The 25,782-nt window shown below is 47.4% G+C and overlaps 2 protein-coding genes across 14 annotated transcripts in view; both read left to right on the top strand.

Moving 5' to 3' along the window:
• MTMR14 (myotubularin related protein 14) overlaps positions 1–4,971 on the top strand; it is a 44,837-nt gene extending 39,866 nt beyond the window's left edge. For 4 of the 9 annotated variants that reach the window (XM_058726068.1, XM_058726067.1, XM_058726075.1 and 1 more), the window contains 2 exons: positions 1,331–1,486; positions 4,375–4,971. In XM_058726068.1, coding sequence (XP_058582051.1) covers positions 1,331–1,486; positions 4,375–4,558 — 340 coding nt within the window. In that variant the 3' untranslated portion in view covers positions 4,559–4,971. The remainder of the gene's footprint in view (positions 1–1,330; positions 1,487–4,374) is intronic. The other 5 variants (XM_058726070.1, XM_058726074.1, XM_058726069.1 and 2 more) reach the window with 3 other exon arrangements.
• Positions 4,972–5,771: 800 nt separating this feature from the next.
• On the top strand, positions 5,772–24,876 carry CPNE9 (copine family member 9). Of its 5 annotated transcripts, XM_058726080.1 has the most exons (21): positions 5,772–6,002; positions 6,257–6,354; positions 6,886–6,926; positions 7,037–7,083; positions 7,182–7,285; positions 7,765–7,801; positions 8,304–8,380; positions 11,847–11,910; positions 12,027–12,130; positions 12,379–12,483; positions 14,146–14,187; positions 14,489–14,564; positions 14,673–14,726; positions 15,125–15,186; positions 15,904–15,950; positions 16,803–16,984; positions 17,243–17,370; positions 21,697–21,799; positions 22,395–22,452; positions 22,835–22,908; positions 24,476–24,876. In XM_058726080.1, the coding sequence occupies exons 2-21, from the start codon at positions 6,287–6,289 to the stop codon at positions 24,659–24,661; spliced, it is 1,659 nt and encodes a 552-aa protein (XP_058582063.1). In that variant the 5' UTR covers positions 5,772–6,002; positions 6,257–6,286; the 3' UTR covers positions 24,662–24,876. The 5 variants fall into 5 exon arrangements, with proteins under 5 accessions (XP_058582063.1, XP_058582062.1, XP_058582066.1 ...); XM_058726079.1 differs by lacking the exon at positions 5,772–6,002 and having other exon boundaries at positions 6,124–6,354; XM_058726083.1 differs by lacking the exons at positions 5,772–6,002; positions 11,847–11,910; positions 12,027–12,130; positions 12,379–12,483 and having other exon boundaries at positions 6,124–6,354.
• The last annotated feature ends 906 nt before the right edge of the window (positions 24,877–25,782 follow it).

The following is a 25,782-nucleotide window of genomic DNA, read 5'->3' as shown; positions in this document are numbered from 1 at the left end:
TCAAGGTGGTTCTGTTGTAGGACAAATCTGTTATCAAACTTGCCTTCAAAAAGCTCTTCTTGCATTCACTAGCTATGGGACCTTGAGCAAATGTCTTCACCTGTCTGAACCTCATTTTTCTCTCTGTCTGTTAGATAAAGATGGTTAAGGATTACCAGAGATGCAGTACCTGGCCAGAGCATCACTTAGGTGGCAGCTGCTTGAGGATGAGCCTGTGCTGGCCACTTATGAGGGCTGTTGCCTCAAACTAGGAGACCCTGATGCCAGCTAACTGGGTGGGCCAAGTTCGATGAAGGTCCTTCTCCGTTCCCCACACCCTACACCACTATGCATGCTTCTCTCTTTCTGGGTCTCTATAAGAAGCACCTTCTGCTATTCTTGAATAAAGGATCAGACATCAAAATTGATGTACCCTTGGGGATGGAGACCTGGGGTAGCCAATGAAAGAGCCTTGTTTGATGTCTTATTATCTCCTCCCCTCCCCCTCCACTTCCACTGGCTAGACTACTGCCCTGAGACAGTAGAGAGAGGCTAGCTCTCAGCGAGAAGGTGGTGGCAGCAGATTCCCAATACAACTTTCCTCTCCCTGCACACCGCTCCTCTATCTGAAAAAGGCCTGATGAAGCTGTCAAGTTGCCTGCCTGATTCATCCCTTCCCTCTGGGCATAGCCAGTGCATTTGCTGGGTTGATGCCTCTGAATACAAACTATGGCTTCTGGAAGGTGCTGCAGAGAAAGGGGGGCGGGGGTGGCTCAAGGCTCCCATCACCTTATTCTTCAATCTAGGTCACCACCCTCCACTGTCCCCAAGAGGCTTTTTCTTGCATCACTCTGATAAGACCTCAGTGGCTCCTGGGTTCTGCCTTGCCCACCTTGCCAATCTGCATGCTTGGAGTAAGAGGTGATCCTACATACCTTGTTCTGGGGGCATCCAGGCTTGCTTTCCCGCTCTCCCCTCCATTTGGTGCTTTTGAGATTGTACTTGCTCTGTCAGCCACCAGGGCAGGCATGCCCTAACCTGAGGCTTTGGTTGCTGGCTCACCTCTTCTCATTCTGCTTTGCTCTTGTTCTTCTGCTTCTGTCTTTGCACAAAGCATTATCCTCACAGCTGATCTGTCTTATGGTCTATACTCTTCTTTCTCCATCACAACCTATCCAGCTGTTTTTGTACTTTTGAAGAAAGTGCTTGATGTTACAGAAGCTCCACCAACAGAGCCTTATGGCTATGACCCAGGACCACCATAGCCGCCCCCCCACCCCTCCAGGGCCACCCCTGTCAGGCATATTGACTGACTGTGCATCATCTCCCCTCTCTCTCCTCTCTGCCCCAGATCAGTGGACCATCCCCTGCCCGGATCCTCTCTCTCCACAGACTTTGGCAGCTGGCAGATGGTAACAGGCTGTGGCAGTATTCAGGAACGGGCTGTCCTGCACACAGACTCCTCTCTCCCTTTCAGCTTCCCGGATGAGCTCCCTAACAGTTGTCTGTAAGTGTCTTGCTTGAGAAGGCAGGATGCTCCCCTGCCCATGTCAGAAGCTGGTGAGCAGTCAAGAGTGTTGGTTAGGAGTGAGGCAGCAGCTGGCCCCAGGGAGCTGGCCTGGGATCCCTGCCCCTCCCCAGTGGCTCAGCTAAGTACACCTCACTGCTCCTGGACTCCTGAGGTATGAAAGAGGCCTTATGGGCTGCACAGGAAGTGTGCTACAGAGTGTGTTCATACGCCCCAGCTCCCAAAACTCATCCACGGGTGTCTCAGGGCACACCCTGAGGGAAAGCTGGCTGGACTGTAACTATAGAAGGTTCTATTTCTGTCCAAGGCTTTGCCTGACATGCGAATCCTTTGAAATCAGAACAGTGGGGTAGTGAGAGTAGGTGTATGGTGGAGACCAGAGCCAGAATGGAGTTAGGTTAGCGCGAGGGCTGTGCTCCTCCAAGCAGAATCAAGAGTTTCTTGACATTCCCTTCCCCCCTTTTGTCTTCTGTTTTTGCCTCTGGTCAGGAAAGAGAATTGGACGGGGATACTAAATCCCAAGCCTGTAAAATCCTCTTCCTTTAAGCCTCCAGTACTGGGCTTCCAACTCTTGTAGTGTATCTGCCTGAGTGGCTGCCCCCTGCCTGCTCTACTGCTTCATGGGTCCGGCAGAGGAGAGCCCCTGGTGGTCTGGGAAGCAGGGCCTGCCCCTCCCCACGATGGGCTGAATGAACTTCAGATGCTGGGGATTCATCATCACCACCAGAATCCTGCTCATACCCACTAGTGCTGACTGGCCAGAGGCGAGTTGCCCTGGGCAGTTACGAAGGATCAATCCCTGAAGGCGGGCAGAGACTGGATCTTAGGATTCTAGGACAGAAGTGGCCCAAGAGCCCTCCCTAGAAGAAGCAGACATTTCTGCCCCTGCTTGTTAGCACCCCTCACTTAACTGGCATTAACCACTGAAACAGTGATTTGGAACAGATGAGAGTTCCAGCCCCAGATCCTACAATTTATACCTTGGGTAGCTCTCTGATGTCCTAGCCAACCCTCAGGGTCTGGGTGGTTCCCAGGGGAAAGCTAGGTTCTGAGTTATCTTATGGCTTCCAGAATTGCAGTGTAGAGGTGGGGTCAGGGTTGATTCCTGGTGAAGTCACACAGTATGTGGATTTAGTGCTTGGGCTTTGTTATCAGAGAATTTAGTCCAACTCCTAGCTGCTCTGCTTACCAGCTATGTCATTGGGTGTCAGCCCTGACTTCTCTGAGTCTGCTAGTTCATCTCTTGAGAGGGACTGGCACTAGAGTGTCTCTGCCTGCCTACTTATTGCCTGCTGTGTATCCTCAAGTAGATCACATGTTCTCTCTGGGCTCCAGTTTTCTTATCTCTAAACAGGCTGATCTCTCCCCCTTCTGCCTCCCAGAAATAAGGGGCAGTAAGAATGCACACATATAGACCTTTGGATATTCCATGTGAATACAGACTAATCTGTTATATGCTGTAAAGAAAAGCTGAAGAACACATGGCCTCCAGCCTATAGGACACCTAATTAAAAAGTAAAGGAGATCTAGGGCCACACATCTCCCCCAAATGCCAAGAGAAACTTGGGAGTTGTTCACGGTATTGCAGGAATACAGTATCAGCTCCATTTTCTTAGTGCTGCTGCAAGAGCTACTTCACTTTCCTTCACCCTAGAACCTGCTGCTCCTTTCTCTTTCTCTCTCTCACACTCACTCACCCACTCATATATACCACTCCCACCAGTGTACTTTCCCTAGGTCTCTTCTCCCCATACCTACCCTAGGACTGTCATTTATCTTCATACCTCCCATCTGTTTCCCCCAGGCCCCAGGGTGCAAGTCTTTTGGGCTTGAGAATTGGAGACATTGCTGCTACTTCTGACAGATTCCTGGGAGGGATTATGCAGGGATTGGTCTCTTAGGGGAAATTTTGGTATAAGTTAGTGGTCAGGGCTAGTTGTTATTTTAGGTGGATGGGAACATAAGGGCTCATGTCATAGAAGTCTGACCCCTGGAAAAAGCCCTCCAGGGCACAGTTACAGTGAACACCACGTGAGTTCCTGACCTTTCCTCTGATTCCATGTCCCTCCCACCCCTAGACTGCATACCTTTTACTCCATAGGTTGGGTGTGGCTGGTACTCCTCTTCTATTAGAGACCTTTCAAAGTGTCAGGTAGCTTCATTCTTTGATAAGCCTGAGTTTTCATGTACTTGTTCCCTTTTTTTTTTTTTTTTTAACTTGTTCCCCTTCTTGACTTATAGTTACAGGGCATGGAGAGAGGAGAGGCTTCCTGTCTTCCACCTGTGATCAGTGTTTGTAGAGGCCACTGAAAGAAAAGCAGATGGAAGCAGAACAGGAATCCTGCCAGAAAAGCCAGCACCCTCCTAGCAGTTTGCCTGGAGATCACAGTGACTGAAGGTGTAGGTAGAGCCTCAGGGGCTTTCAGTTGAGGGCCTCTCCAGAACACTGCCAAGAGTTCTCTCCCAGGATGCTCCAGGTCCTGGCCTCAAGAAAGCTGAGGCCGTTGGTCAGCCAAGGCCTGGTGCCTCATCTTGTGGTCTCTCCTTAGGTCTATGATGTGTGCCTCACATTACTCTTACTGAGGAACGGGAGCCAACAGTTGGGGCTAACTCCCTCCTGCTTACCTTCCCCTCCTCCCCAGTGCACCAATAAAACATGCAGCTTCTAGGCAGAAACAGTAGCCTGACAGCTGAGGGGAACAAGGCCAAATATTTGTGGCTTGAACCCCAGAGGTAGTATGGCCACAGGACAGATGCTGGCCTTGAACTTTCACATGCAGGATTGGTGGTGTGGTATAATCATGAGGATGTTGGACTCTGCCCCAGGGTAACGCACTCATTCTCCCTCCTTCCCTCCGTCCTCATAGGCTTGCAGCCCTCAGTGAGCGGGAGACTCGGCTGCAGGAAGTACGCTCAGCTTTCTTGGCCACATACAGCAGCACAGTGGGGCTTCGAGCAGCAGCCCCCAGTCCCTCTGGTGCCATCGGAGGCCTGCTGGAGCAGTTTGTCCGTGGCGTTGGACTCCGGGGCACCAGCAGCAGCACCTTATGAAGTAACCAGCCCACAACAATTTCCTGCTCCTCTCACCTGAGCCCTGAGCAGAATCAAAACCATGCCCGGACAAGGGGTGCTTCAAGATAGGGAGAAATCTTCTCACTCCTTCTCCATCATACACATGGCAGCCCCAAAGCCAAGCAGGGCCAAGGACAGGGTTCTTCAACCCCCAGCTTCCTCACTGGTGATCACCACCCCTCTTGTCACTGCCTTTCACCCACCCTAGTCTTTGTTGGGATTCCCATCAACTCTCAGAACTGTGGGGAAGTTCCCTGGGGCCTTGTGAAGGCTGAGACCTCACGAAAAGACTTCCCTCTTCCCATTCTTGTTTCCTGGAGAGGAGGGGATCACCTGCACTGAGAATGAGGCAGTTTGACACAGATCACAAAATAAAATCTTTTTGAACAACTGCTCTCTTGCATTCTCGTTTGATTGCTGTCTTTGTAGGGTTATTTGGAAGGTTCTTACTGTTCTTCCTTGTGCAGGAAGGGATTGGGGTGGGGGCAGGTAAAGCAGAAAGACAACTGAAGACACGGTTGTACCTCTTAACTCCTGACCCATGAAAATCTCAGTGAGATGAGGACATGTAGTCACAGGTGGTTAAAGTGGGAGCAGTGATTCTCAGACATCAATGGACCCTAGTCATGTAGGAAGCCTATTCACACAGATTCCCCAAGTACTAGAGGAATTTAGACGGGGTTGCTGAGATCTTCAATTAGCTAGGAATGGGTAGGGGTGGAGGATCTTTCATTTTTAACAAGTTCTGCAGGCAGCACAGTCCTGTTACAGGTGACTAGCAGCCCCTGCCTTACGGAGCCCTGACTGGTGGAGGGACTGGCTTCTGGGGCTTTGGAGACAGTAATTGATGTGGGGAGAATGGACCTGGCTGACTACCACTCTCATCTGCAGTGTGACCTAGATAGAGTAGATTGCATCCCCACAGTATGTCTGCATCTCTAATACCATGAAGTCAGGGTTCAAAGACATGGGCAAAGGGCTTTTCACAGGGCTCTAACAGCCATTTACTGAGCTCTGTCTCTTCACACAAAAGAGGTCATCAGTGTGACTGCCCAGAGGAGGGAAATAATAGCAGTGAACATATTTTGAATACTTACTGTGTACAATCCCCTGAGCTAAGGATTATCTCAAAATTTTACATCACACCAAGTAGGTACTATTGTAATGAGACTGGGCCACAGAGACGTTGAGTAACTTGCCCAAGGTCACACAGCTAGTAAGAACAAATGTACCGTCCTCCTATCCGGAGACCAAAGCAGGGCGGAAGTGGGAAGGGGGAGAAGCAGATTGTTCAGGGAGCAGTTCAGGAAGAGGAAACGTCCCCAACGCCCACCAGGTGCCCCAAACCATTCAGCACCGCGGACAGCTCTCAAAGGGTTTTTGGGTTTCGCCAGGGAGAAATGCGCTGGGAGGGACTCCCAAGGTATGGGCTGGACTTGGGGTCGGGGTTAGGTTCCCGGCAGGCTCGAGGCTGCTCCAATGGGGCGGGGGCCACCCGCAAGGCCGGGCGGGGCTATGTAGCCATCTGGAGTCACTGCCGCCGGCGGCCACAGTCAAGGCGCGACAGGCGGGAGTGCAAGCAGGGCTGGAAAGAGTGCAGCCGCCGCCGCCGCGGCGGCACAGGGGCCGGCCCCGCCGCTGCCGCCGCACCTAGCCCCGGCGGCCCCTGTCTTACAGCTTCCCGCGGTTCCAGCCACTCGACCAGCCATGTCTCTCAGCGGAGCCTCTGAGCGCAGCGTCCCGGCCACCAAGATTGAAATTACCGTGTCCTGCCGGTGAGCGGCCACGCTGGGGAGGGCGTAGGCACTATCCCTGCCCCAATCGGCTGTGGGGCTCGGCGCCAACAAGAGCTAGACCCCGGGGGAAAGAAGATTTCAGGGCCGGAAAATCTGATTCAGACTTAGGGGAGTCGCTGGCAGGTTCGGGGAGGGGGTTTCTTTAGACAGCTCCACCCGCAAAAGAGGGTTCAGCCTCCGGGTTCAAGGGACGGGTCACAGGGATCCAGTAGGATCTGGGCCTCAGGAGGACAAAGTTCTGGGTCTGACCCTCTTTCCTGGGCCCTTTAAGACAGTGTGGATGCATACACCACGGGTCTTGAGCAGATATTTCCGGTGCTGTCCAGGGTGCTGACAAGGGGGGGCCTCCCTTCCCCCTCACATCCCCACCCACCAGTAATGAGGGAGGGAGATGCGATTTGAGCCCCATGCCTCCCCGGGGTTCCGAACTGAGGGCAGAGTCCAACCGGGGCAGAGTCCAGGCACTGGGCTCCAATATGACCCACCCTCTTTCCGTCTCTCTTTCTCTAGGAATCTGCTGGACCTCGACACCTTCTCCAAGTCCGATCCCAGTAGGAGGCGCCAGGGACGGGAGGGGGAACTGGGGTCTGGGCGCGACTGAGGGGCGGGGAGGGGTTCAAGCCAATCTGACATCCCTCCCCACCTCCACCCTTGCCTGCAGTGGTGGTGCTTTACACGCAGAGCCGGGCGAGCCAGGAATGGCGAGAGGTGAGTCCTAGAGCCCTCTCCCAGCCAAGAGCAGCCCCCGGGGAATCACCTGCCCCCTTGCAGGAGCCATGCTGACTCTCCTTCCACCCTCTATCCAGTTCGGACGGACAGAGGTGATCGACAACACGTTAAACCCAGACTTCGTGCGCAAATTCGTCCTCGACTACTTCTTTGAGGAAAAACAAAATCTGCGCTTTGATGTGTAAGCCCTGCCCAGATTCCAGGGTTGGACCGCTCCCCAGCCTGGATCCAGGAGAAATTCTGGCAGACCCCTCCCCGGCCAGACTCCCGGCCTGGTTCCTCCACCAGGCCATTGGATCCCACTCTGAAGGCCTCTACCTTAGTTTTAGCTCAGTCCCCAGGTCTAGCTTGGTTCTGCCCTTAGGTCAAATCCATTCCCCAGACCCGGTTGGGCCCAAAGCTTTGCTCCCTAATTTAGCTCAGGCTCCATCTAGGCCCCTCCGGCCGGTGATATGACTCCACCCCCACCAGGTCCCAGTCTTGGCCTTGCCCCAGGCCTGATTCTGTGACCGTGATGCCCTAAAGGAGATCCAGATTGAATTCGGATGCAAGGTCACTCCCTCCTTCCACCCAAAATTTTAACCAGTATTCAAAACCTGACCCCTTTTTCCAGCTCTCTCCCACCAGCCCCGCGTTATGCTGGTTGCACTCTCTTCCCAGGTACAATGTTGACTCCAAAACCAACATCTCCAAAACGGTGAGCGAGCAGAGCATCCCCTGGTGGCCTGGCCAGGCACACAGGAGGCACTCAGTGTGTTAAATGACCCTCCTTAGAATTCTCCTATCCCTCAACCCCAACTCTACCCTCTTAGCCCCAAACCCACCCTCCTGGCCCTCCTTTCCTGCTCCTGCCTCATGGTGTCCCGCCTGTGCCTTTTACTCACTGTTCCTCTTCCTTCTCCGCCACCTCTCGGACATACAGAAGGTGAGGCTGAACGGGGCTGGCTGTGGGATGGGGCGGGGGTGTGGAATGGAAGGTGAAGTGTGGGATGGCATTGTGGAGAGCAGTTTAAACTGGCAGCAGGACCAAGCAGCAAAGCTGGCCTGGGGGTTCCTCCTTTAAAGCACAGACAGGACAATACTTCTAGCATTCTGCCACCTTGGAACACCCTCGTCCAAGCAGCAGTATCACCAGGGCTGGGCTGGGACTCTGCAACCCCGGCCCCTCCCGGCCTTCTTGACTCCATGTCCTGGTGCAGGATTTCCTTGGACAAGCATTCCTGGCTCTGGGAGAGGTGATCGGAGGCCAGGGCAGCCGTGTAGAGCGACCCCTCACGTGAGCTGAACCAGAAGGGGTGCTGGGGAAGGGTGGGTGCCTCCAAATTTTCCTCCCAAAGATGCTGCTGACCCAATAGCAGTGGAGGCTGGAATTCTCCCTGGTTGGGAGCTTTCAGTGGTTCCCCATCACCTCCTCCCCCACTCCCCCACCCCACCCCCACCCAGGAAAGACCAATCTCCACCCAGGGCTTTGTTCAAGTCAGTCTCAGGCAAGACATGTCTTGTTCTCAACCTCTCTCTCTCTCTCTCTCTCTCTCTCTCTCTCTCCCCCCCCACCTCACTCTGTCCCTCTCTCCTCACTTTTTCTAAGTCTGATTCTACCTTTCAGGTCCACTTCCAAGCTCTTTTCCTCCAGGAAGCTTCCCCTCACTAAATCAAGTCCCCTGGAATTTCCATTACATTCACTTACTAAGTATTTATTAGCATGTTTTGTATGCCACACCCTGTGCTAGGCACCAGGAACTTATCCATTCCATAAATACTACTGGGCATATACTCTATGTCAGCCACTGTTCAAGGGGCTTGGGTTGTAATAATGAACAAAACAAAGGTTCCTACCCTCAAGAAGCTTATATTATAGAAGAGGGGAAGAAACTGTATAAAATAGACATAATAAATAAGTAAATTATATATTAGAAGACCTTAAGTGCTATGGAAAAAAGGCAAAGTAGAGCAGAATTAGGAGGATCGGAAATGCTGGGTGGGTGGGACTTGCAATATTCAACAGAGTGCTTGAGTAGGCTTTACGGAGGGGTAACTTCAGAGCAATGACCAGGAGGAAGTAAGGAAGTGAGCCATGCAGATATCTGGAGGTGGAAAGCAGAGGAAGCTGCCAGTGCAAAAGCCTGATATGTTCAGAGAGCAGTAAGGAGGCCAGTGTGGCGGTAGCCAAGTGAGCAAGGAGGAAGAGGAGGTGAGATTGGAGAGTTAATAGTTTAGGGCCTTGTAGCCACTGTAAAGACTAGCTTTTATTCTGAGTTGGGAGTTAGTGGAAGGCTCTGAGGAGAGAAGCGACATGATCTGACCATGTTTTCAAAGAATGAAGCTGGTGCTGGATTGAGAATAAACCTTGGGTGGACAAAGGTAGTAGCAGGGCTCCTATTGGAAGACTATTACAGTAATCCAGGAAGGTAGCAGTGAAGGAGGGAAGTGGTCAGATTCTGGATACAACTTGAAAGGGGAGCCATCATGATTCCTGACAGATTGAATATGGATGTGAGAGGAAAAGGGGAGTCAAGGATGACACCAAGGCCTTTGGCCTGAACACCTAGAAGGATGGAGTTGCCATAAATGAGATGGTTAAAAAAGGAGACTAAGAAGGAGCATTAAGGAAGTAAGAGGAGGACCAAGAGAAGGGGGTATTATCCTGGAGGCAACGTGAAGGTGTGTATTGAGGAGAGAGTGACAAGCCATGTTAAATGCTGCTCCAGATCAGAAGTTCTGAAGGAAGAGGTGGGGGTGACAGCCTAGTTGGAGAGGTTTAAAAGAGAATGGAAGACAGGGATGAGAGTCAAGGAATCTTTTAAGAGGTTTTGCTGCAAAGAGAAGAGAAAAGGAGGAGTGGTTAGCAAAGGAAGTGAGGTCAGAATAGGTTTGCATTTTTTAACATGAGAAAAATTATACTACATTTGTATGTTAATGGGAAGGATCCAATAGAAACTGAAAAATAGACATAATTTAAAAAGGAGAGAATTACTGGAATGCTGTCCATGCACCGGCAAGAGTGTGTGGAATGTAGCACACAGTGGAGGGATAAATAGGCACATGGATAGTCATTTATAGCAACAGTTGCGTGGGTGAAGATACTGGAGGCAAGGTAGGTGTGGTGGGAGGTCCGTGGACATTCTCATCTGGTTGCTTCAGTCTTGTCAGTGAAGTAGGAAACAAGGTCATGGGCTGAGTGAGGATGGGGGAGGAGGAGGCTTTCCAGGTTTGAGGAGAGAAGAGGAGTGAAACTGCCATCTAGCAGAACTGGAGAGTGAAGTATGATTAAGGACCCTCTTGAGGTTTGTGGTCATGCTTTAAAATGAGACCAGTTAGGGACACCTGGCTGGCTCAGTAGAGCACGTGACCCTTGATCTCAGGGTCATGAGTTCAAACCCCATGTTGGGTGGAGAGATTACTTAAAATAAATAAATAAATAAAATGTAAAAGAAGAAATGAGATCAGTTAGCAAGATTTGTGTTTTACTCTGGCCACATTTAGTTGCACAGGTGCAGTATGGCTTAGGCAGAGAATTGTATTTAACTAGGGCTGTGGTTCTGCCAAATAAGTATATTGAAGTGACAGAAGAGCAATGGATAAGGGGTAGAATGCAGGGGAGTGATTATTATAATCCCACTGACTGGAATTCACATTGGGTCAAGGGGATGAGGGAAAACATTAAGGAGGCAAAGAATAGAGAGAAAGCTGAGGATCAGAGACTTGGTCCTGGATGTGTAGGTGAAGAGTCCCTGTATTCCTCACACTCTGTCTTTTTAAAGCACAAAGAGTCAAAGATCGAAAGAGCCAAACAAATGGTTCAACATTCATGTTAAAAACGATGAAAATCACATAGCAAGTTGGAGTCAGGACTTACACCCAGGACACTCCTGACCTAGATTTCTCTCTGCCATACTTTGGATCCCTTTGGGGAATTAGGGTTCACAGGCCCATATCAGCAAGGCCCCTGATCACTTGGATACCCAAGGCAAATCGGGGATGGGTGTGTCCTGGTATGTGCCCAGGACGCATGGAAGGATCCCTTCTTGGGTCAGGAGAGGATAAGGCTGCCCTTGTCTTTTTTATTTCACTCTTCACATTTATTTCACTCTTCAGAAATCACACCATCTTTGATCTAACAGAACAGCCCTTTGCCCAGGTCTGGATAGAAATTCCTCTCCCTCATTCAGGACTGCTACATCACACTCTACTTGCCTGTCAGCTTTGACATTCCACTGGCAGCTCTCTGAGGGCAGAGTCTACCAGAACTGGAGAGTACCATCCGGCCAATTCATACCTAGCACAGTGCCTGGCATATGGTAGATACCAAGGTCTGCTTTGAGAAGTATCACCACCTTCAATATCAATAAAGCCTCCCAATTGCTTGTCCTTCCATGTACTCATTCAGATCTTTTCATAGCCCTGAGAGGTGGGAATTATTCCCATTTCATAGCGGAGGGAACTAGGACCAAAAAAGGGGAAATAACCTACTCAGGATTCCAAATCCTATGTCTTTCCTAAGCTGCCATTATAACATGTCCACCTAGGCCACAGCAGCCCCTTCCTTACAGACTTTAGACCCTCTTCCCAATCAAAGGCAGGGCCTTCCCCACCAGGAAAAACCCAGGACAGAAGGGGATACATTTAGGGGACTGTCAGTAAATTGCATATTGAATCCCTGGCCCACTCACTCCCAGATTGGTTTCCCCAATCTTCATTGCCTACTCTCCCTCCCCTCACAAAGAGGACTTTTCTGCTTCCAGGGGTGTACCAGGCAAGAAGTGTGGGACCATATTGCTGACTGCAGAGGAGCTTAGCAATTGTCGGGTCAGTAAGGGCCATATGCTAGACCCACAAGGCTCCCTTCTCTCCCAAACCCCCTTTAGTGGACTGTTTGAAGCTATGAACAATTTGGATGTCAACAAGCCAAACTTCATCCCTAGGACATTGCCACCATGCAGCTGTGTGCAAACAAGCTGGACAAGAAGGATTTCTTTGGGAAATCAGATCCCTTCCTTGTGTTCTATAGGAGCAATGAGGATGGCACGTGAGTCAATGCTTTCTCCAGTGGCACCTACCCCTCCCCAGCTGTGGCCATGGGCCCATTATGGCTCTTAGGCTAGATGTGGGGCATCTTAGATTCCACTGGGTCCTGAGCCCAGAATTCACTCAAGGCAGAGGACAAAATGTGTTTAACAAGTGGGGAAATCCAAGGGATCTCCAAGAGTATGAGGACCTATCTCTGGGCTCAGTCCTACCCCCAATGCAGTCTCCAGTCCTCTTGCTCCTCTCCAGGTTCACCATCTGCCACAAGACGGAGGTTGTGAAAAACACACTGAATCCTGTGTGGCAACCCTTCAGCATCCCTGTGCGGGCACTGTGCAATGGAGACTATGACAGGTCTGCTTCAGCGTAAGCTAAGGATTAAGGGAACAAGGGTATGAGAATGGGGTTCCTGGCCCCAGAATGATGGCAGAAGTAACAATAGTTTTGGAGGATCCTGTTTGGCAAGACAGAGTTTGGGGCATGGAGATAGGTAAATGGGGAAGCAAATGGATGGCCACATAGATGGACAGGAGGATGGATGGGTGGATGGGTAGATGAAAGGACAAATGAACAAATGAAAAACCAGATACATGGATGGATGGTTGGATGGATGGGTAAGCTGGTGAATGGATGGATGGGTATATGGATGGGTGTGTAAGAGGCTTGGTGTGTCAGTATAGTGGGAGATGAATGAGTAGATAACAGATAAATGGATAAGTGGAATGATGGGCATATCAGTGGATGGACAGATGATGGATGGATTAAGGATGAATGAGTAGATGGATGGGATATGAGAGATTGTTACATGACTAGAGAGGCAGAGGGATGATTGAAAAAGCAGGAGAACAAACAGTGAAAGGTGGATTGATGAATGGATGGTAGATGGATGGAAGGATCATTGGATGAATTGTCTGATTAATAAGTAGGTGGATAGGCTGACCATATGAGCTAATAAATGGACAGTATGAAGACAAGTAAGTGGGTGGGTGGAAGGATGGATGGGTACATAAATGTATGGCTATATAGATGAATGGATGATCAGATGGACAGACATCAGATGGTTGGGTGTTTAGTTAGATATATGAATGGACAGACAGATGGATGCTTGCATACATCAGTAAGTCAGTGAAAGCCTGGATGTATAGTTATATGGGTAGATAAAGATAGGTGTTAATAGGTAATTAGATTGGCAAATGAGTGGGTAAGTGGATGTCTAGATGGATAGATAGATGGTTGTCTGGACTGTAACAGATATATGGACACACAGGAGGACTCAGGCATAGTAGTTAGGAACAAAGTGTTTGGAACCAAGATGTTTGAGGGTTTTTTTGTTTTTTTGTTTTTTAAGATGTTTGAGTTTTAAGTTTCAGCTTAATCACTTACTAGTTATGGTCCTTAGTCGAGTTTTTGTCTTTTGTACCTCTTATCTAAAAATAAGAATAATAGTACTTTATAGGATGGTTGTTAAATTAAATGAGACAATCAATGAAAGTACTGATAACAATGCCTAGAATATAGTAACACTCAACAAATAGTAAAGAAGAGTAACACCAAGGGTGCCTGGGTGGCTCAGTCAGTTAAGCATCCAACCTCGGCTCAGGTCATGATCTCATAGCTCATGAGTGCAGGCCCCATGTCGGGCTCTCTGCTGTCATCACAAAGCCAGCTTTTTGGATCCTCTGTCTCCCTCTCTCTCTGCCCCTCTCCCACTAGTGCTCTCTTTCTCTCTCTCTCTCTCTCTCTCTCTCTCTCTCTCTCTCTCAAAACTAATCAACATTAAAAAAATAGAAATAGCAGTACAAATAGCAGTAAAAGAAACAGTGGCAGTGGCAGTAGATAGCTGGGTATGTGCATGGGCTGATGAATGAATAAATAGGATGGATGGACTAATGGGAGAATAGCTGAAGGAAAAACAGATGGGCATATTGGAGGATGATTTGTTTATGGTTAAGTAAGTGGGGGTGCATCTAGGATTTATTGTACACACCTAACCTATATTTATCTCCTGCATTTCAGAACAGTGAAGATTGATGTGTATGACTGGGACCGGGATGGAAGGTAGAACTGCCCCACATAGTACTGTCTTCTCCTGTAGTTAATTCAAAGACCTTCCTATAATACATAGTACATTCACCAGGAACCCAAAGTGGCCTTGTGAGACGTGAGTGGTAATAATAGATGCCAAGACCTTGAGTACACCTCTTCCCTCTTTCCCCTTAACTTGGCCTCTCTTATGGCCCCAACCCCAGTGCCCTGCAGCTCAAGTAGAGAGAGGGGATAGTGGGAACAAAAGACTACTTTCAGGGCTGGCTCCAAGCCAACAGTAGCCGTTGCTCACCCACCCCTGGCCTCCCTGCAGCCATGACTTCATTGGTGAGTTCACCACCAGCTACCGGGAGCTGAGCAAGGCCCAGAACCAGTTCACAGTGTATGAGGTGAGAACTCCAGCCTTGTCCAGGTTTCCCAGTCCCTCCATCCCAGTGTTCTCAGTCTACAGCTCTCTTTCTCTATTTCCCACCATCACTGTTATCTTTTTCACTCAGGTACTTAACCCTCGGAAGAAATGTAAGAAGAAGAAATATGTCAACTCAGGAACTGTGAGTGCTCCCTAAAGTTCTAACCCTCCCTAGATCCTTCTGCTTCCATTCCCACAGACAAATGTTGGGGGTACAGGAGGGCTGTGGGCACAGATTACTTGAATATAGTTATGTTGGGCACAAGATAGCACCACTTAAGCTTATCTTTTGGTTTCTCACTTGAGAAAAATTGTTTGAACTTTACTATTGCAGAATTTTTTTTTAAACTTAAGTTGTATTTCCCAATTTAATACATTTTTGTAAATCCAAATCTATTTCTGACAGCTTCCTCTTTTTTGCCATTTTAGAAATTGGACAGGGTGGGGGGTGTGGGGCAGGAGGTGGAATCATGTGCCTCTCTGCCTTCTGCTACCCAACTGCCCACTCCAAAGTGGCAGGGCTGCCTCTCTGTCCCACAGGTGACGCTGCTCTCCTTCTCTGTGGACTCTGAATTCACTTTTGTTGATTACATCAAGGGAGGGTGAGTCACAGGCCAAGTTCTGTTCAGCATTGAGTTACTCCCAATTCTAAGCCTCAGTTCTTTAATATATGAATGTTTAGGGTCCATGGAAATAAACTTTTAAACACTTGGCAAACTATAAAGTGCTCTGCAAAATGCATAGTGTTGCCCATCTTAGTTCTCTTCATGGAGCTGCCTTTCATGCCTAGCTTCCAGTGCCCCCTGAGAAGATGCCAGACCAGTGGTCTTCGAAGATGACCCCAGTAACCTAACTGGGATCCAGATAAAAATCATAGCCAGGCAAGAAGGAGAGGCCAAGAGAGAGGGAAAACCCAAACAGACCAAAGAGGACATTCCACTTGGTTCAGTAGTGGTAGGCAGACCTGGGTAAAGTGCTTTGCTTCTCTGAACCTCACTTTTCTCCTATGCAAAATGGAGATATTAATTACTACTTCAAGGCTATAGTAAGGGTTAAGTTAAATTACATAAATTACATAAACTTATCACACAGTAGGCATTTAATTCTACTACCCAGAATGTGCTCCATGGGCCAGCAGCATCTGCATCACCTGGGAGTTTGTTAGAAATGTAGAATTTCAGGCTCCACCCAGACCATCCAGATCAGAATCTGCATTTTAGCACTATCCTCAGGCTATTCATATGCACACTAGTGTTTGAGAAATCCTGGTATAATAAGTACTAATCCCTCACTTCTCAATCCATCTACTTCCCCGACAGGACACAGCTGAACTTCACAGTTGCCATTGACTTCACAGCTTCTAATGGTGAGGCATGGATGGGAGAATGGGGTGTGGAGGAATTCTAAGGAAGTCATTAGGGATTGGCCTGGATTCTCACCTGGAGATAAAAGTTCACCTACCCAGGAAGCCCAGGCTTGAGGCAAAGCCCAACCTGGTTGGGACAGGAGTTTTGGGGGGAGATTATTCAGTGTAATGGCAGGGAGAGCAGAGGGTACAGGAAAATAAGTGGGTAAATGAATCAAAAAAGTTGAAAGAAGAGATACCTCAAAAGTGGATGAGTACATTAATGGATGGGAGATAATAGGGGTGTAAGGAGAAATGAAGAGATAAATGGCTGAGTAATGACTGGGTGGGCAAACAGATGAACAAACCAAGTAGGTAGATGGGTTACGGAGTGAGTACAATAGGTTGGACAAGTGGATGCATGAATGGGTACATGGGTGGACAAATGGACAGATGTTTACATTGGAGAAATAACAGGTAAGTAGATAGGGCAATGAATGAGTGCACAGGTGGATGAATCCATATGAAGACAGAATGAATGGAATGAATAGGAATGAATGGATGGGTGATATTTGGGTGTATATTGAATAAGAGAATGGAAAGGCAGGTAGAAGAGATGGATTGGTAGATTGAAAGATGGATTTATATCTGGTGGATCGGAGAATGGATGTGTGGATAAGTGGATAAAGTGATGGATAGATAGAGGGGTTGGTAGGTGGACAGATGGATAAACGAACATATGGATGATTTGGGCATAATAACGAGGGAGTACAAGGGGTGGGTGAATGGATAGGTGGTTGGATATATACACAGACAGTTGAATACATAAGTGATCAAGGTGACCATGAGGCTGGGGGTCCTTTGTCCCTACAGGGAATCCTCTGCAGCCCACCTCCCTGCACTACATGAGTCCCTACCAACTCAGCGCCTACGCCATGGCCCTCAAGGCAGTGGGAGAAATCATCCAGGACTATGACAGTGACAAGCTCTTCCCAGCCTATGGCTTTGGAGCCAAGCTGCCTCCAGAAGGACGGATCTCCCACCAGTTCCCCCTGGTATAGTATAGACCAGAGCCTAAACTCCATGCCCTGGCCTCTGGCCCACTCACGTTGGTGATTTTCTTCTCTTCATATTTCTTCTAAGGGTCAAGTACCTGCAGAGGACCAGGAAACCATGAGAGGGTGGCAGAGAAGGGAGGGGAGCAGAGTTTGGAGGGGAGCATGAGAGTAGTCGGAAAAAGGAGTGAGCTGGGATCAGAGTACTCCTGGGTATACCCTGCATGGCTCAGCCCAGCAAGGCATCTTCCCTGACAGAACAACAATGATGAGGACCCCAACTGTGCAGGCATCGAGGGCGTGCTGGAGAGCTACTTCCAGAGCCTGCGCACAGTGCAGCTCTATGGGCCCACCTACTTTGCTCCTGTCATCAACCAGGTAGCCAGGTAAGGGAATTGGGTGGGTTTGGGGGGAATGAGGGGACCCAAATAGGGGACTGACTTCCCAAGGATGGTCAAGACCACTCTTGGCTTAACCTGGGCTTTGGGGAAAGGATACAAGTTTCAGTGTTGGCCAGGCTCTAGTATAAAGAGGTAAATGCTAGGGCTCCCGGGTGGCTCAGTCAGTTAAGCATCCAACTATCGATTTTGGCTCAGGTCGTGATCTCATGGGTTCATGAGATTGAGCCCCCCATCGGGCTCTGCACTAACATCCCAGAGCCTGCTTGGGATTCTCTCTCTCTTCCTTTCTCTCTGCTCCTCCCCCACACACATGCGCGTGTGCTCTCTCTCTCTCAAAATAAATAAATTAACATTTAAAAATATATAAAATAAAGAGGTAAATGCCTTATTCTGCGGTAAAGAGGATGCACAGACAGTGTCAACAAATTACCCCAACTCCATTCTCTGGGAACAACAACTCAGCCCTCAAGTTTGGGGAAAAGAGAGATGGTCCTATAGCACAATGGTTAAGACACAAGCTTTGGCATCAGACCTGGGAGTGATCCTGGCTCCACCACTTACTAACCATGTGACCTTAAGCAGCTTAGCCTAAGTCCCCATTTTCTCCCTGTAAATGGCCATAATAATGGCTAACAATAGCACCTTCTTGATAGGAATATTGGGAGGTTAAAATTAGATAACAAAGTAAGAATTATGAGCACAGTGTCTGGCCCATAGTAAGTGCTCAATAAATGGTAGATTAAAAAATGGGAAAGCAACTTCTAAAAATAAAAGAGTAACTCCAAATTTTCAGAATAAAAACAAAACCCTGAGATCACAAATCACTTTTTAAAATGTAAATAAAATAAAATGACAGAACTAAAACCAAACATATACCATTAAACATAAATTGGGGGGCCACCTGGGTGGCTCAGACAGTTAAGCGTCTGACTCTTGGTTTCGGCTCAGGTCATGATTTCATGGTTTGTGAGACTGAGCCCCGCTTTGGGCTCTGTGGTGACAGCATGGAGCCTGCTTGGAATTCTCTCTCTCTCTCTCTCTCTTCTCTCTCTCCCGCTCCCTCCACTCGCACACACTCTCTCTCTCTCAAACATTTTTTTAAAAATTGGGTAAGTTCACCTCTTAAAAGAAAAAGACTCTCTGAATGGCTAAAAAATAATAAGTAAACTCTATGATATGCTGAATAGAGGAGACCCAGCTAAAACAAAGTACCTCAGAAAGCTTGAAAGTAAAAAGATTAACCAAAAAAAAAAAAAAAAAAAAAAAAAGAGAGAGAATACAAATGGAAGGATTTCAGGGATATTTATGTCTATATACTTCCCTTTTCCCTAATAAAGATTGTTTATATGATTCATAGTGAGGATAATAGTTTCTTTTAATTATGAAAGCAACGTAGCATTGCTATAGAAAATTTCAAGGATGGAGAAATGAAATAAGAAATCATCCAAAATACTTCCCATGGGAATGTGGATGTATATGTAGTTCTTGACAGGATTTTCCTTATGAATCCATAAATGCAGTCAAATTATATGTTGGGGAACCTGACTGGCTCAGTCAGAAGAGCATGCAACTCTTGTTCAGGGCCATGAGTTTGAGTCTCAGGCTGGGTGTAGAGATTACTAAAAAAATAAATAAACTTTAAAAAATTACATGTAATATTTCACTACTGATTTTTTTCACTGAATATTGGAGCCTCAGCATATTTTTTGTTGTTATTAAACAGATTTTTTAAATATTATCTTAGTTCACTAATTCATTCATTCATTCAATAAACATTCAATAAAGAGTCAATGTAGCATGAATGTGGGCTGTGAAGCCAAACTAGCTAATTTGGTACACCTGCTCTACCACTCACTAGCTGTATGACTTTGAGCAAGACCCTGAACCTCTCTATGCCTATTTGCTCCGTTGTAAAATGAGAATAATAATAGTAATATCATGGTAGGGGGGCACCTGAGTGGCTCAGTCAGTTGAGCATCCAACTCTTGACTTTGGTTCAGTTCATGATCCCAGGGTTGTGGGACAGAGCCCTGTGTCAGGCTCTGCATGGAACCTGCTTAAGATTCTCTCTCTCCCTCTGCCCCTCTCTCCCACTCATGCTCTCTCTCTCTAAAATAAAATAAAACACTTAAAAAATTGAAATATCATAGGATTGTTGTGAGGGCTAACTAAACTAATATACGTCAAGCGCTTAGTGCCTGCCACATAACTGCTATAAGTGTAAGCTATTACTGTTACTATTATTGTCATTATTACTATTAAAAGGGCATTTGCTGTATTCTCAGTTCTCTGCTGGTGCACTGGAGACTCACAGATGAATCAGATCTAGTCTCTGCCCTTAGGAGCTCCCACCCTGGTGCAGGAGACAGAAATATAAATAAATCATTACTTTCCGTAGGCCAGAGCTTCCCAGACTTTTCCAGCAAGTTGCCTGTTGACAAAGGCAAGCAATTGCTTCCCCCAGGGGAATCTTAGGGGCACAGCTGAAAGCAACCTGGCTGAAAATGTCTTTGAAGACAACATGTTTATCTTAATTCATGCAAATTTTACATTCTCTTCTTGTGTCCATGTTTGCTTTAATTTGGATGGGGGGAGGTGGGGTTTTTTAGTGTTTATTTATTTATTTTGAGAGAGCAAGAGGGAAAGCATGCCTACGAGTAGGGGAGGGACTGGAGAGAGAGGGAGAGAGAATCCCAAGCAGGCTCTGAGCGCTGTCAGCATGGAGCCTGATGCGGGGCTCCATCTCACAAACTATGAGATCATGACCTGAGCTGGAATCAAGAGTCAGACACTTAACCAACTGAACCACCCAGGCACCTCCAAAAAAAGGTGTTATAAGTGTACTTACAGTCATCTAGCTTTATGCACCAGATCATACAGTAGAATGGATGTTCTAGGTATCCTGTAGCCTTGGGTTCTCCCTACACATGCTGGTACCCTCATGGGTGTGAAAACCCATGTGGAAGGGCTGACAGCCCATCTTGGTTGACAGTATCCTAGAAGGCAGAGGGAGAGGAGGGTATAACCTAGTCTGAGAGATCTACTTTTGGAGAGGACTGCTCAGCTTGGCAAGTTGGAGTTTTTATAAGAGAATACAGAGTAGGCCTGGCAGGAGGAACCACATGTGAAAAGCCCAGAGTCATAAAGGGGCAAGATCAGGAAACAATGAACAGTGTATTTATGACCAGAATATACAGTGTATATGGAGGAGCATCCAAAAAACAGGCCTGGAATGGAGAGTGAAGGAATCAAGAGCTCAGGGCTTTAGGTTTAGTTGGGTTCTTTTATTGAGCATTTGAGATGTAGCTTGGGTAAAAAAGGAACCTAAAATTTAATTCTTTTTAACTTAATTAAATTTCAATGGCCACATGTGGCTAGGGGCTACCTTATTGGATAGTGTAATTCGGTCCTTTCCAACCCACACAGAACCTTTGTGCTCTCCAAAGGTCTCATTCTTCTTATATGTAAAATAAGTGGACTGGACTAAATGACGTCTGAAGTCCTTTTCACATAGGAAAATCTTAGATTCAAAGATTGATGGTGAGAGAAGGAAAAGAAGCTTGGAGCAGTTTTTAGACTGGCTAAGGACCCAGAAGCATAGGCAATGGGAGGTGGCCAGCAGAGGGGAGAAGGAAGAAAGAAGAAATGAGTGAGAAAGGGAAGAAAGGCAGCCTTCAGCCTTTGGTCTTGCCCTAAAATCTTTCTATGAGCTGTCAAAGCCCTGTGTAGTCTGGCCCCTGCCCCATCTCAGCCACAAGGTCCACTCTGCTTCCCTCACTTTCTGGGCTCCAGACAGGGTGGGCTTCCTTTAGTCCCATCACAGGGCCCTTGTCTATGCTGTTCCCTCTGCCTGGAATGATCCCCCTCCTTCACTTAACCTCTCCTTCACCCTCAAACATTGTTTCCTTAAAGAAGCTTTCACTGACCTCCTGGACCATGTCAGGATCCCCTACTAGATACTGTCATAGCAATGTCCCTTTCCATCACAGTACTTATCACAAGTGTAATTTTATACCTATTTCTGTGACTCTGGGATTAATGCCCTCCCTTGAGAGGGCTGGGATGAATTTGTTTTTTCTCATTGTGTACCTCTGGTGCCTATCATAACACAGTACCTACCATAATAAGTTCTCCATAAATGTTACTAGAGGGATGTCAGGCAGGCATCCAGGTCTTGAGAAGGAGCATGGGCTTTAGAAACCCCAGTCCTTACCCACTGCTTACACACTGGCTGTGGAAATTTTAGGGGTAGGGAATTCTCTTGGCCTCTTTGGACTTTCAGCTGGATTCTGATCTTGGACTCTCAACCAGGGCTGCAGCCAAGATCTCTGATGGTTCCCAGTACTACGTTCTGCTCATCATCACTGACGGGGTCATCTCTGACATGACGCAGACCAAGGAGGCCATTGTCAGTGTGAGTTTAAGGAGGAGGGCTTGCCAGGGAGGGTCACTGTTAATAACTGTGAAAGAGTTGAGATTTTATCCTACTTGCAAGCTAACAAATTAGTCTACCAGTTTCATGGATGCTGGCAGAAGACACAAGACTCCTGGATCAGAGACAAAGGACTTTGTTATTCTCAGTGATAGCAGTAGCTCAATTATCAGCATTTGCTCTGAATCTAGGTCTCAATTCCCACAAGATCATATTAAGAGGGCCAAATGACAGCTGCACCCACAATGGAAGACATTCTAGGATAGAAACCCTGAGTTTAGGGTATCTGAATCTTTCATAATGGGCAGTAAGCATATCTGCCCTTTGTTCCAGTGTGAGATACTTTATTATAAATTGAATAGTACACAAATCTGCCCTTTGCTCCAAAGGAAGACATTATATCTTTCAAGGCTATTTGATATGCAGACATCCTTGAAAAGATAATCTTGAACAAAGGAAATCACTGCCTCTGCTTGCAAGATGTGCACAAACATGATACATGCACAGAGAATTGTCCCCAACAGTCACCTCCATCATTATGACTGTTCACCCCAACCATTCAACTCTTCCCTCACAGGCCTCCTCACTGCCCATGTCTATCATTATTGTTGGTGTGGGACCAGCCATGTTTGAAGGTGAGTAGGACGGAAGGGTGTCCATGAGTGAGACCAAGAACTGGGGAAAATAGGGGAGGATCTGGGCACCCAGGCCCGCCTCACAAAAAAAGATAAGATGGATGCTTGTGTTAGACCTTGACCAAGTGACAGACCTTCTCTGTACATATTTCCTTATTATAACTGAGGCTGTTGATACGAATATTTCCCTCCTGGGGTTCCTGGGAGGATAGAATGCATGGGAAGGCATAATAACAATTCCATAACAATGCCTAATATTTGTTAGGACTTTAATACAACCATTAAATATTCTCATGATGACTCCAAAGTGAGCTAACAGGGAAGGGGGTAGTATGGGTTGGTGTGGGAAAGGGCAATCAGCTGAGAGGTGTCTTCTCTGTAGCAATGGAAGAGCTGGATGGTGATGACGTGCGCGTGTCCTCTAGGGGACGCTATGCAGAGCGGGACATCGTTCAGGTAGACCTGACCGGGAGAGGAAGTCATGGAGCCAAAAGGCACAGTGAGAAGGAGAGGCTAAGCTGGCAGCCACTCTCCCTTACTGCTTTCTTATTCACCTACCTTTCTTCCCGTTACGCTTTCAGCCTTCCTGCCTTCATTGAACATATTCTTTTTGAGGAATAGGCAGGTTGCTATAGCCATTGTGGATCCATAGTATAGGATATCCCCAAAGCCCATGCCCTCTAGTGGAGGTAACCAATAATAATCACAACAGTTAAATATTTCATTAGACTATGATAAGTGCTCCAGAGGAACAGCAAATGCCACTATGAGAGCTTATAACAGGGACTGACTTAGTAGGATAGTCAGGAAAGGCTTCTATAAGGAAATGACATTTGAGCTGAAACCTAAAGGAGGGTAGAGGAGCAGCACATGCAAAGGCCCTGAGGCTCAGCAGAATTAGCCCAAACATGGAAAACACAGGAGGCCAGGGTGGCAGGATCCCAGTAAGTGTGAAGAAGAGGGAGCCAAGGCCTTGCTGGTCATGGTGATGATTTGGAGTTTTGTTCTAAAAAATTGGAAAGTTCTTGGAGGATTTGACATAGGGGACTCAGATGGTCAGACTTGCATTAAGGGGATCTCTGTTGCATGGAGGGTTGACTGCAGCGGGTACTGTTAGTAAGGAAGTCTCTGAAGTAGTAGAGGGGAGGATAGGGATCTGGACAGGAATGGAAGCAGTGAGGATGGAGAGAAGAAGCAGGTTCAAAAGATTAAGAAAATTTTACAAGAGTTTATGCTTTGATTAAATGGTGATGGGGAGTGAGGAGGGCTTCAAGGATGACTTAGCTTGAGCAACTAAGTCAGTGATAGTCTCATTGATTGGGAAGGGGAAACCTGGAGGAGGAAAAGATTTGGCAGAAAGGGCCAGAATTCAGTTGTGAACACTTAGGGTTTGAGGTATCTAAGACAAGTGAATGGATATAATAATATGGGCAATTAAATACATGGCTCTGGACCTTAACAAAGAGGCCAGGGATGGATGTATAAATTTGGGAGTCAGAGAACAGTTTTGAAAGTCATGGAAGTGTATGAGATCACCCCGGAAGAGAACTGAGAGACGTGACCAGGTTTAGAGATCAGGTAGACCTAGAGGAATGGGGTTGGGGAAAGGAGCATCCAGAAAGGAACAAGAAAATCCAGAAGAGTGTGGTATGCCAAGAGTGGAATGTGTTTAGGAAGATTATGGTCAAATGTAATGAAAAGCTAAAGAGAAGTCAAGTAAGATGAGGACTGACAATTATTGCCCACTGGACTGATTTGGGAACAGAGGGACTATTACATTAGCAAAAGCAGTGTCAGTACTGCATGAAGCTAAACTGGATCAGGCTGATGGTAAATAGAAGGTGAGAAAAAAAGGAGGTGGGGAGAAAGTAAATGTGGAAAGCTGTCCAGATAGAGGGAAAGAGCTAATGTGATATTTGGAAAGAGATGTTAGGGGTCAAGGAGGAAACCCTCTTACTGCTTCCCTTCCCACTCCTCTCTTCCCTGGCCATTACCCACACCTGACTGTCTGTGCCTGTCCCAGTTCGTCCCCTTCCGAGACTATGTTGACCGGTCCGGAAACCAGGTGCTGAGTATGGCCCGACTAGCCAAGGACGTGCTGGCCGAAATCCCAGAGCAGCTGCTGTCCTATATGCGCACCAGGGATATCCAGCCTCGCCCTCCACCTCCTGCCAACTCCAGCCCAACCCCAGCTCCAGAACAGCCCTGAGGAGCCCACTTATTCAATAACTAGCAGTCTGCCTGCCTGCCCACCCACTGCTTTTGCTGAAAGCCAGAGGCACTTGGAGCCCTGGACCTCAGTGAGTCTAGCTTGGGGGATCAGTGCTGGCTGGTTGAGCCCTCTGCCCCCTCGCCCACAGAAGGGCCTGGCATTGTCACCACCTCCCTGCCTTCATGCCAATAATAAAGCTGATCTTTACTCCACCTTTGTCTCATGGTTCTTGGGGAAGGAGACTAGGAGACCCAGGTCCTGGGGCCACACCAAAAGAAGTGAGCAAAAATAGCTTCAGTTCATCCCTCACCTGCTCTCACTCTCTCTCTCTCTCAAAAATAACACATTTTAAAAAATGAGTGAAACTTTGTATGTGTGCATGTTTTTTTGAGGAGAGGCCCATAGCTTTTGTCAGGTTTTCAGTGGGGTTCCTGACCTCAAAAAGGGTCAGCTTTACAATGACTCTAACTCTGCTTTGATCAATTTATTCTGAATCTTTTAATAAGGATAATAAAAACAGCTAATATTTTGAGAATTCACTACATATCTAGGTGATTTACAAGCATATTCTTATTGAATCCTCACAACAATCCTGTGAGGTAAGCACTATACTTTATCTCCATTTTACACATCAGGAAATGGAGACTCAGAGAGGTTCACTTATTGAAGAGAACTCATCAGTTCGACTCCAGATCCCAAGATCTTCACCAGCAAACATCTTCCTAGAGTGTCAATTGTATTAGGATATTTTTCAAAAAACATCGTACATGAAAACACATACATTATAGTGAGTTGAATGCAAGGTTTGCATTAAGATAAAACAGAAACTTCCATTTGTTTTGGGCGTTGCCCCCAAACCCTGGAAGACCCTTTCGATGCTGTTCTTTGGATGGCAAAACTGAAGAGCAAGTACTGCTTAACAAGTGGACTCCTCCCAGCGCCCAAGTTCCCCAAAGTCCCCAAGAACTGACAATAGTTTTCGATCTCCCTTTTATAAATAAGGAATTTAAAGTAGGAAGAACTTAACAACATGTCTAAGTTCATACGGCTACTAAGTGGCCCAGTCATATTAAAACCAGCTGTCTGTTTTGACAGTCTTCCAACCCCCCACCCATAGC

This window comes from Neofelis nebulosa, chromosome 4 (assembly GCF_028018385.1).
Source record: "Neofelis nebulosa isolate mNeoNeb1 chromosome 4, mNeoNeb1.pri, whole genome shotgun sequence".
Classification (NCBI taxonomy): Eukaryota; Metazoa; Chordata; class Mammalia; order Carnivora; family Felidae; genus Neofelis; species Neofelis nebulosa.
This window is presented reverse-complemented; position numbering and strand designations above follow the sequence as displayed.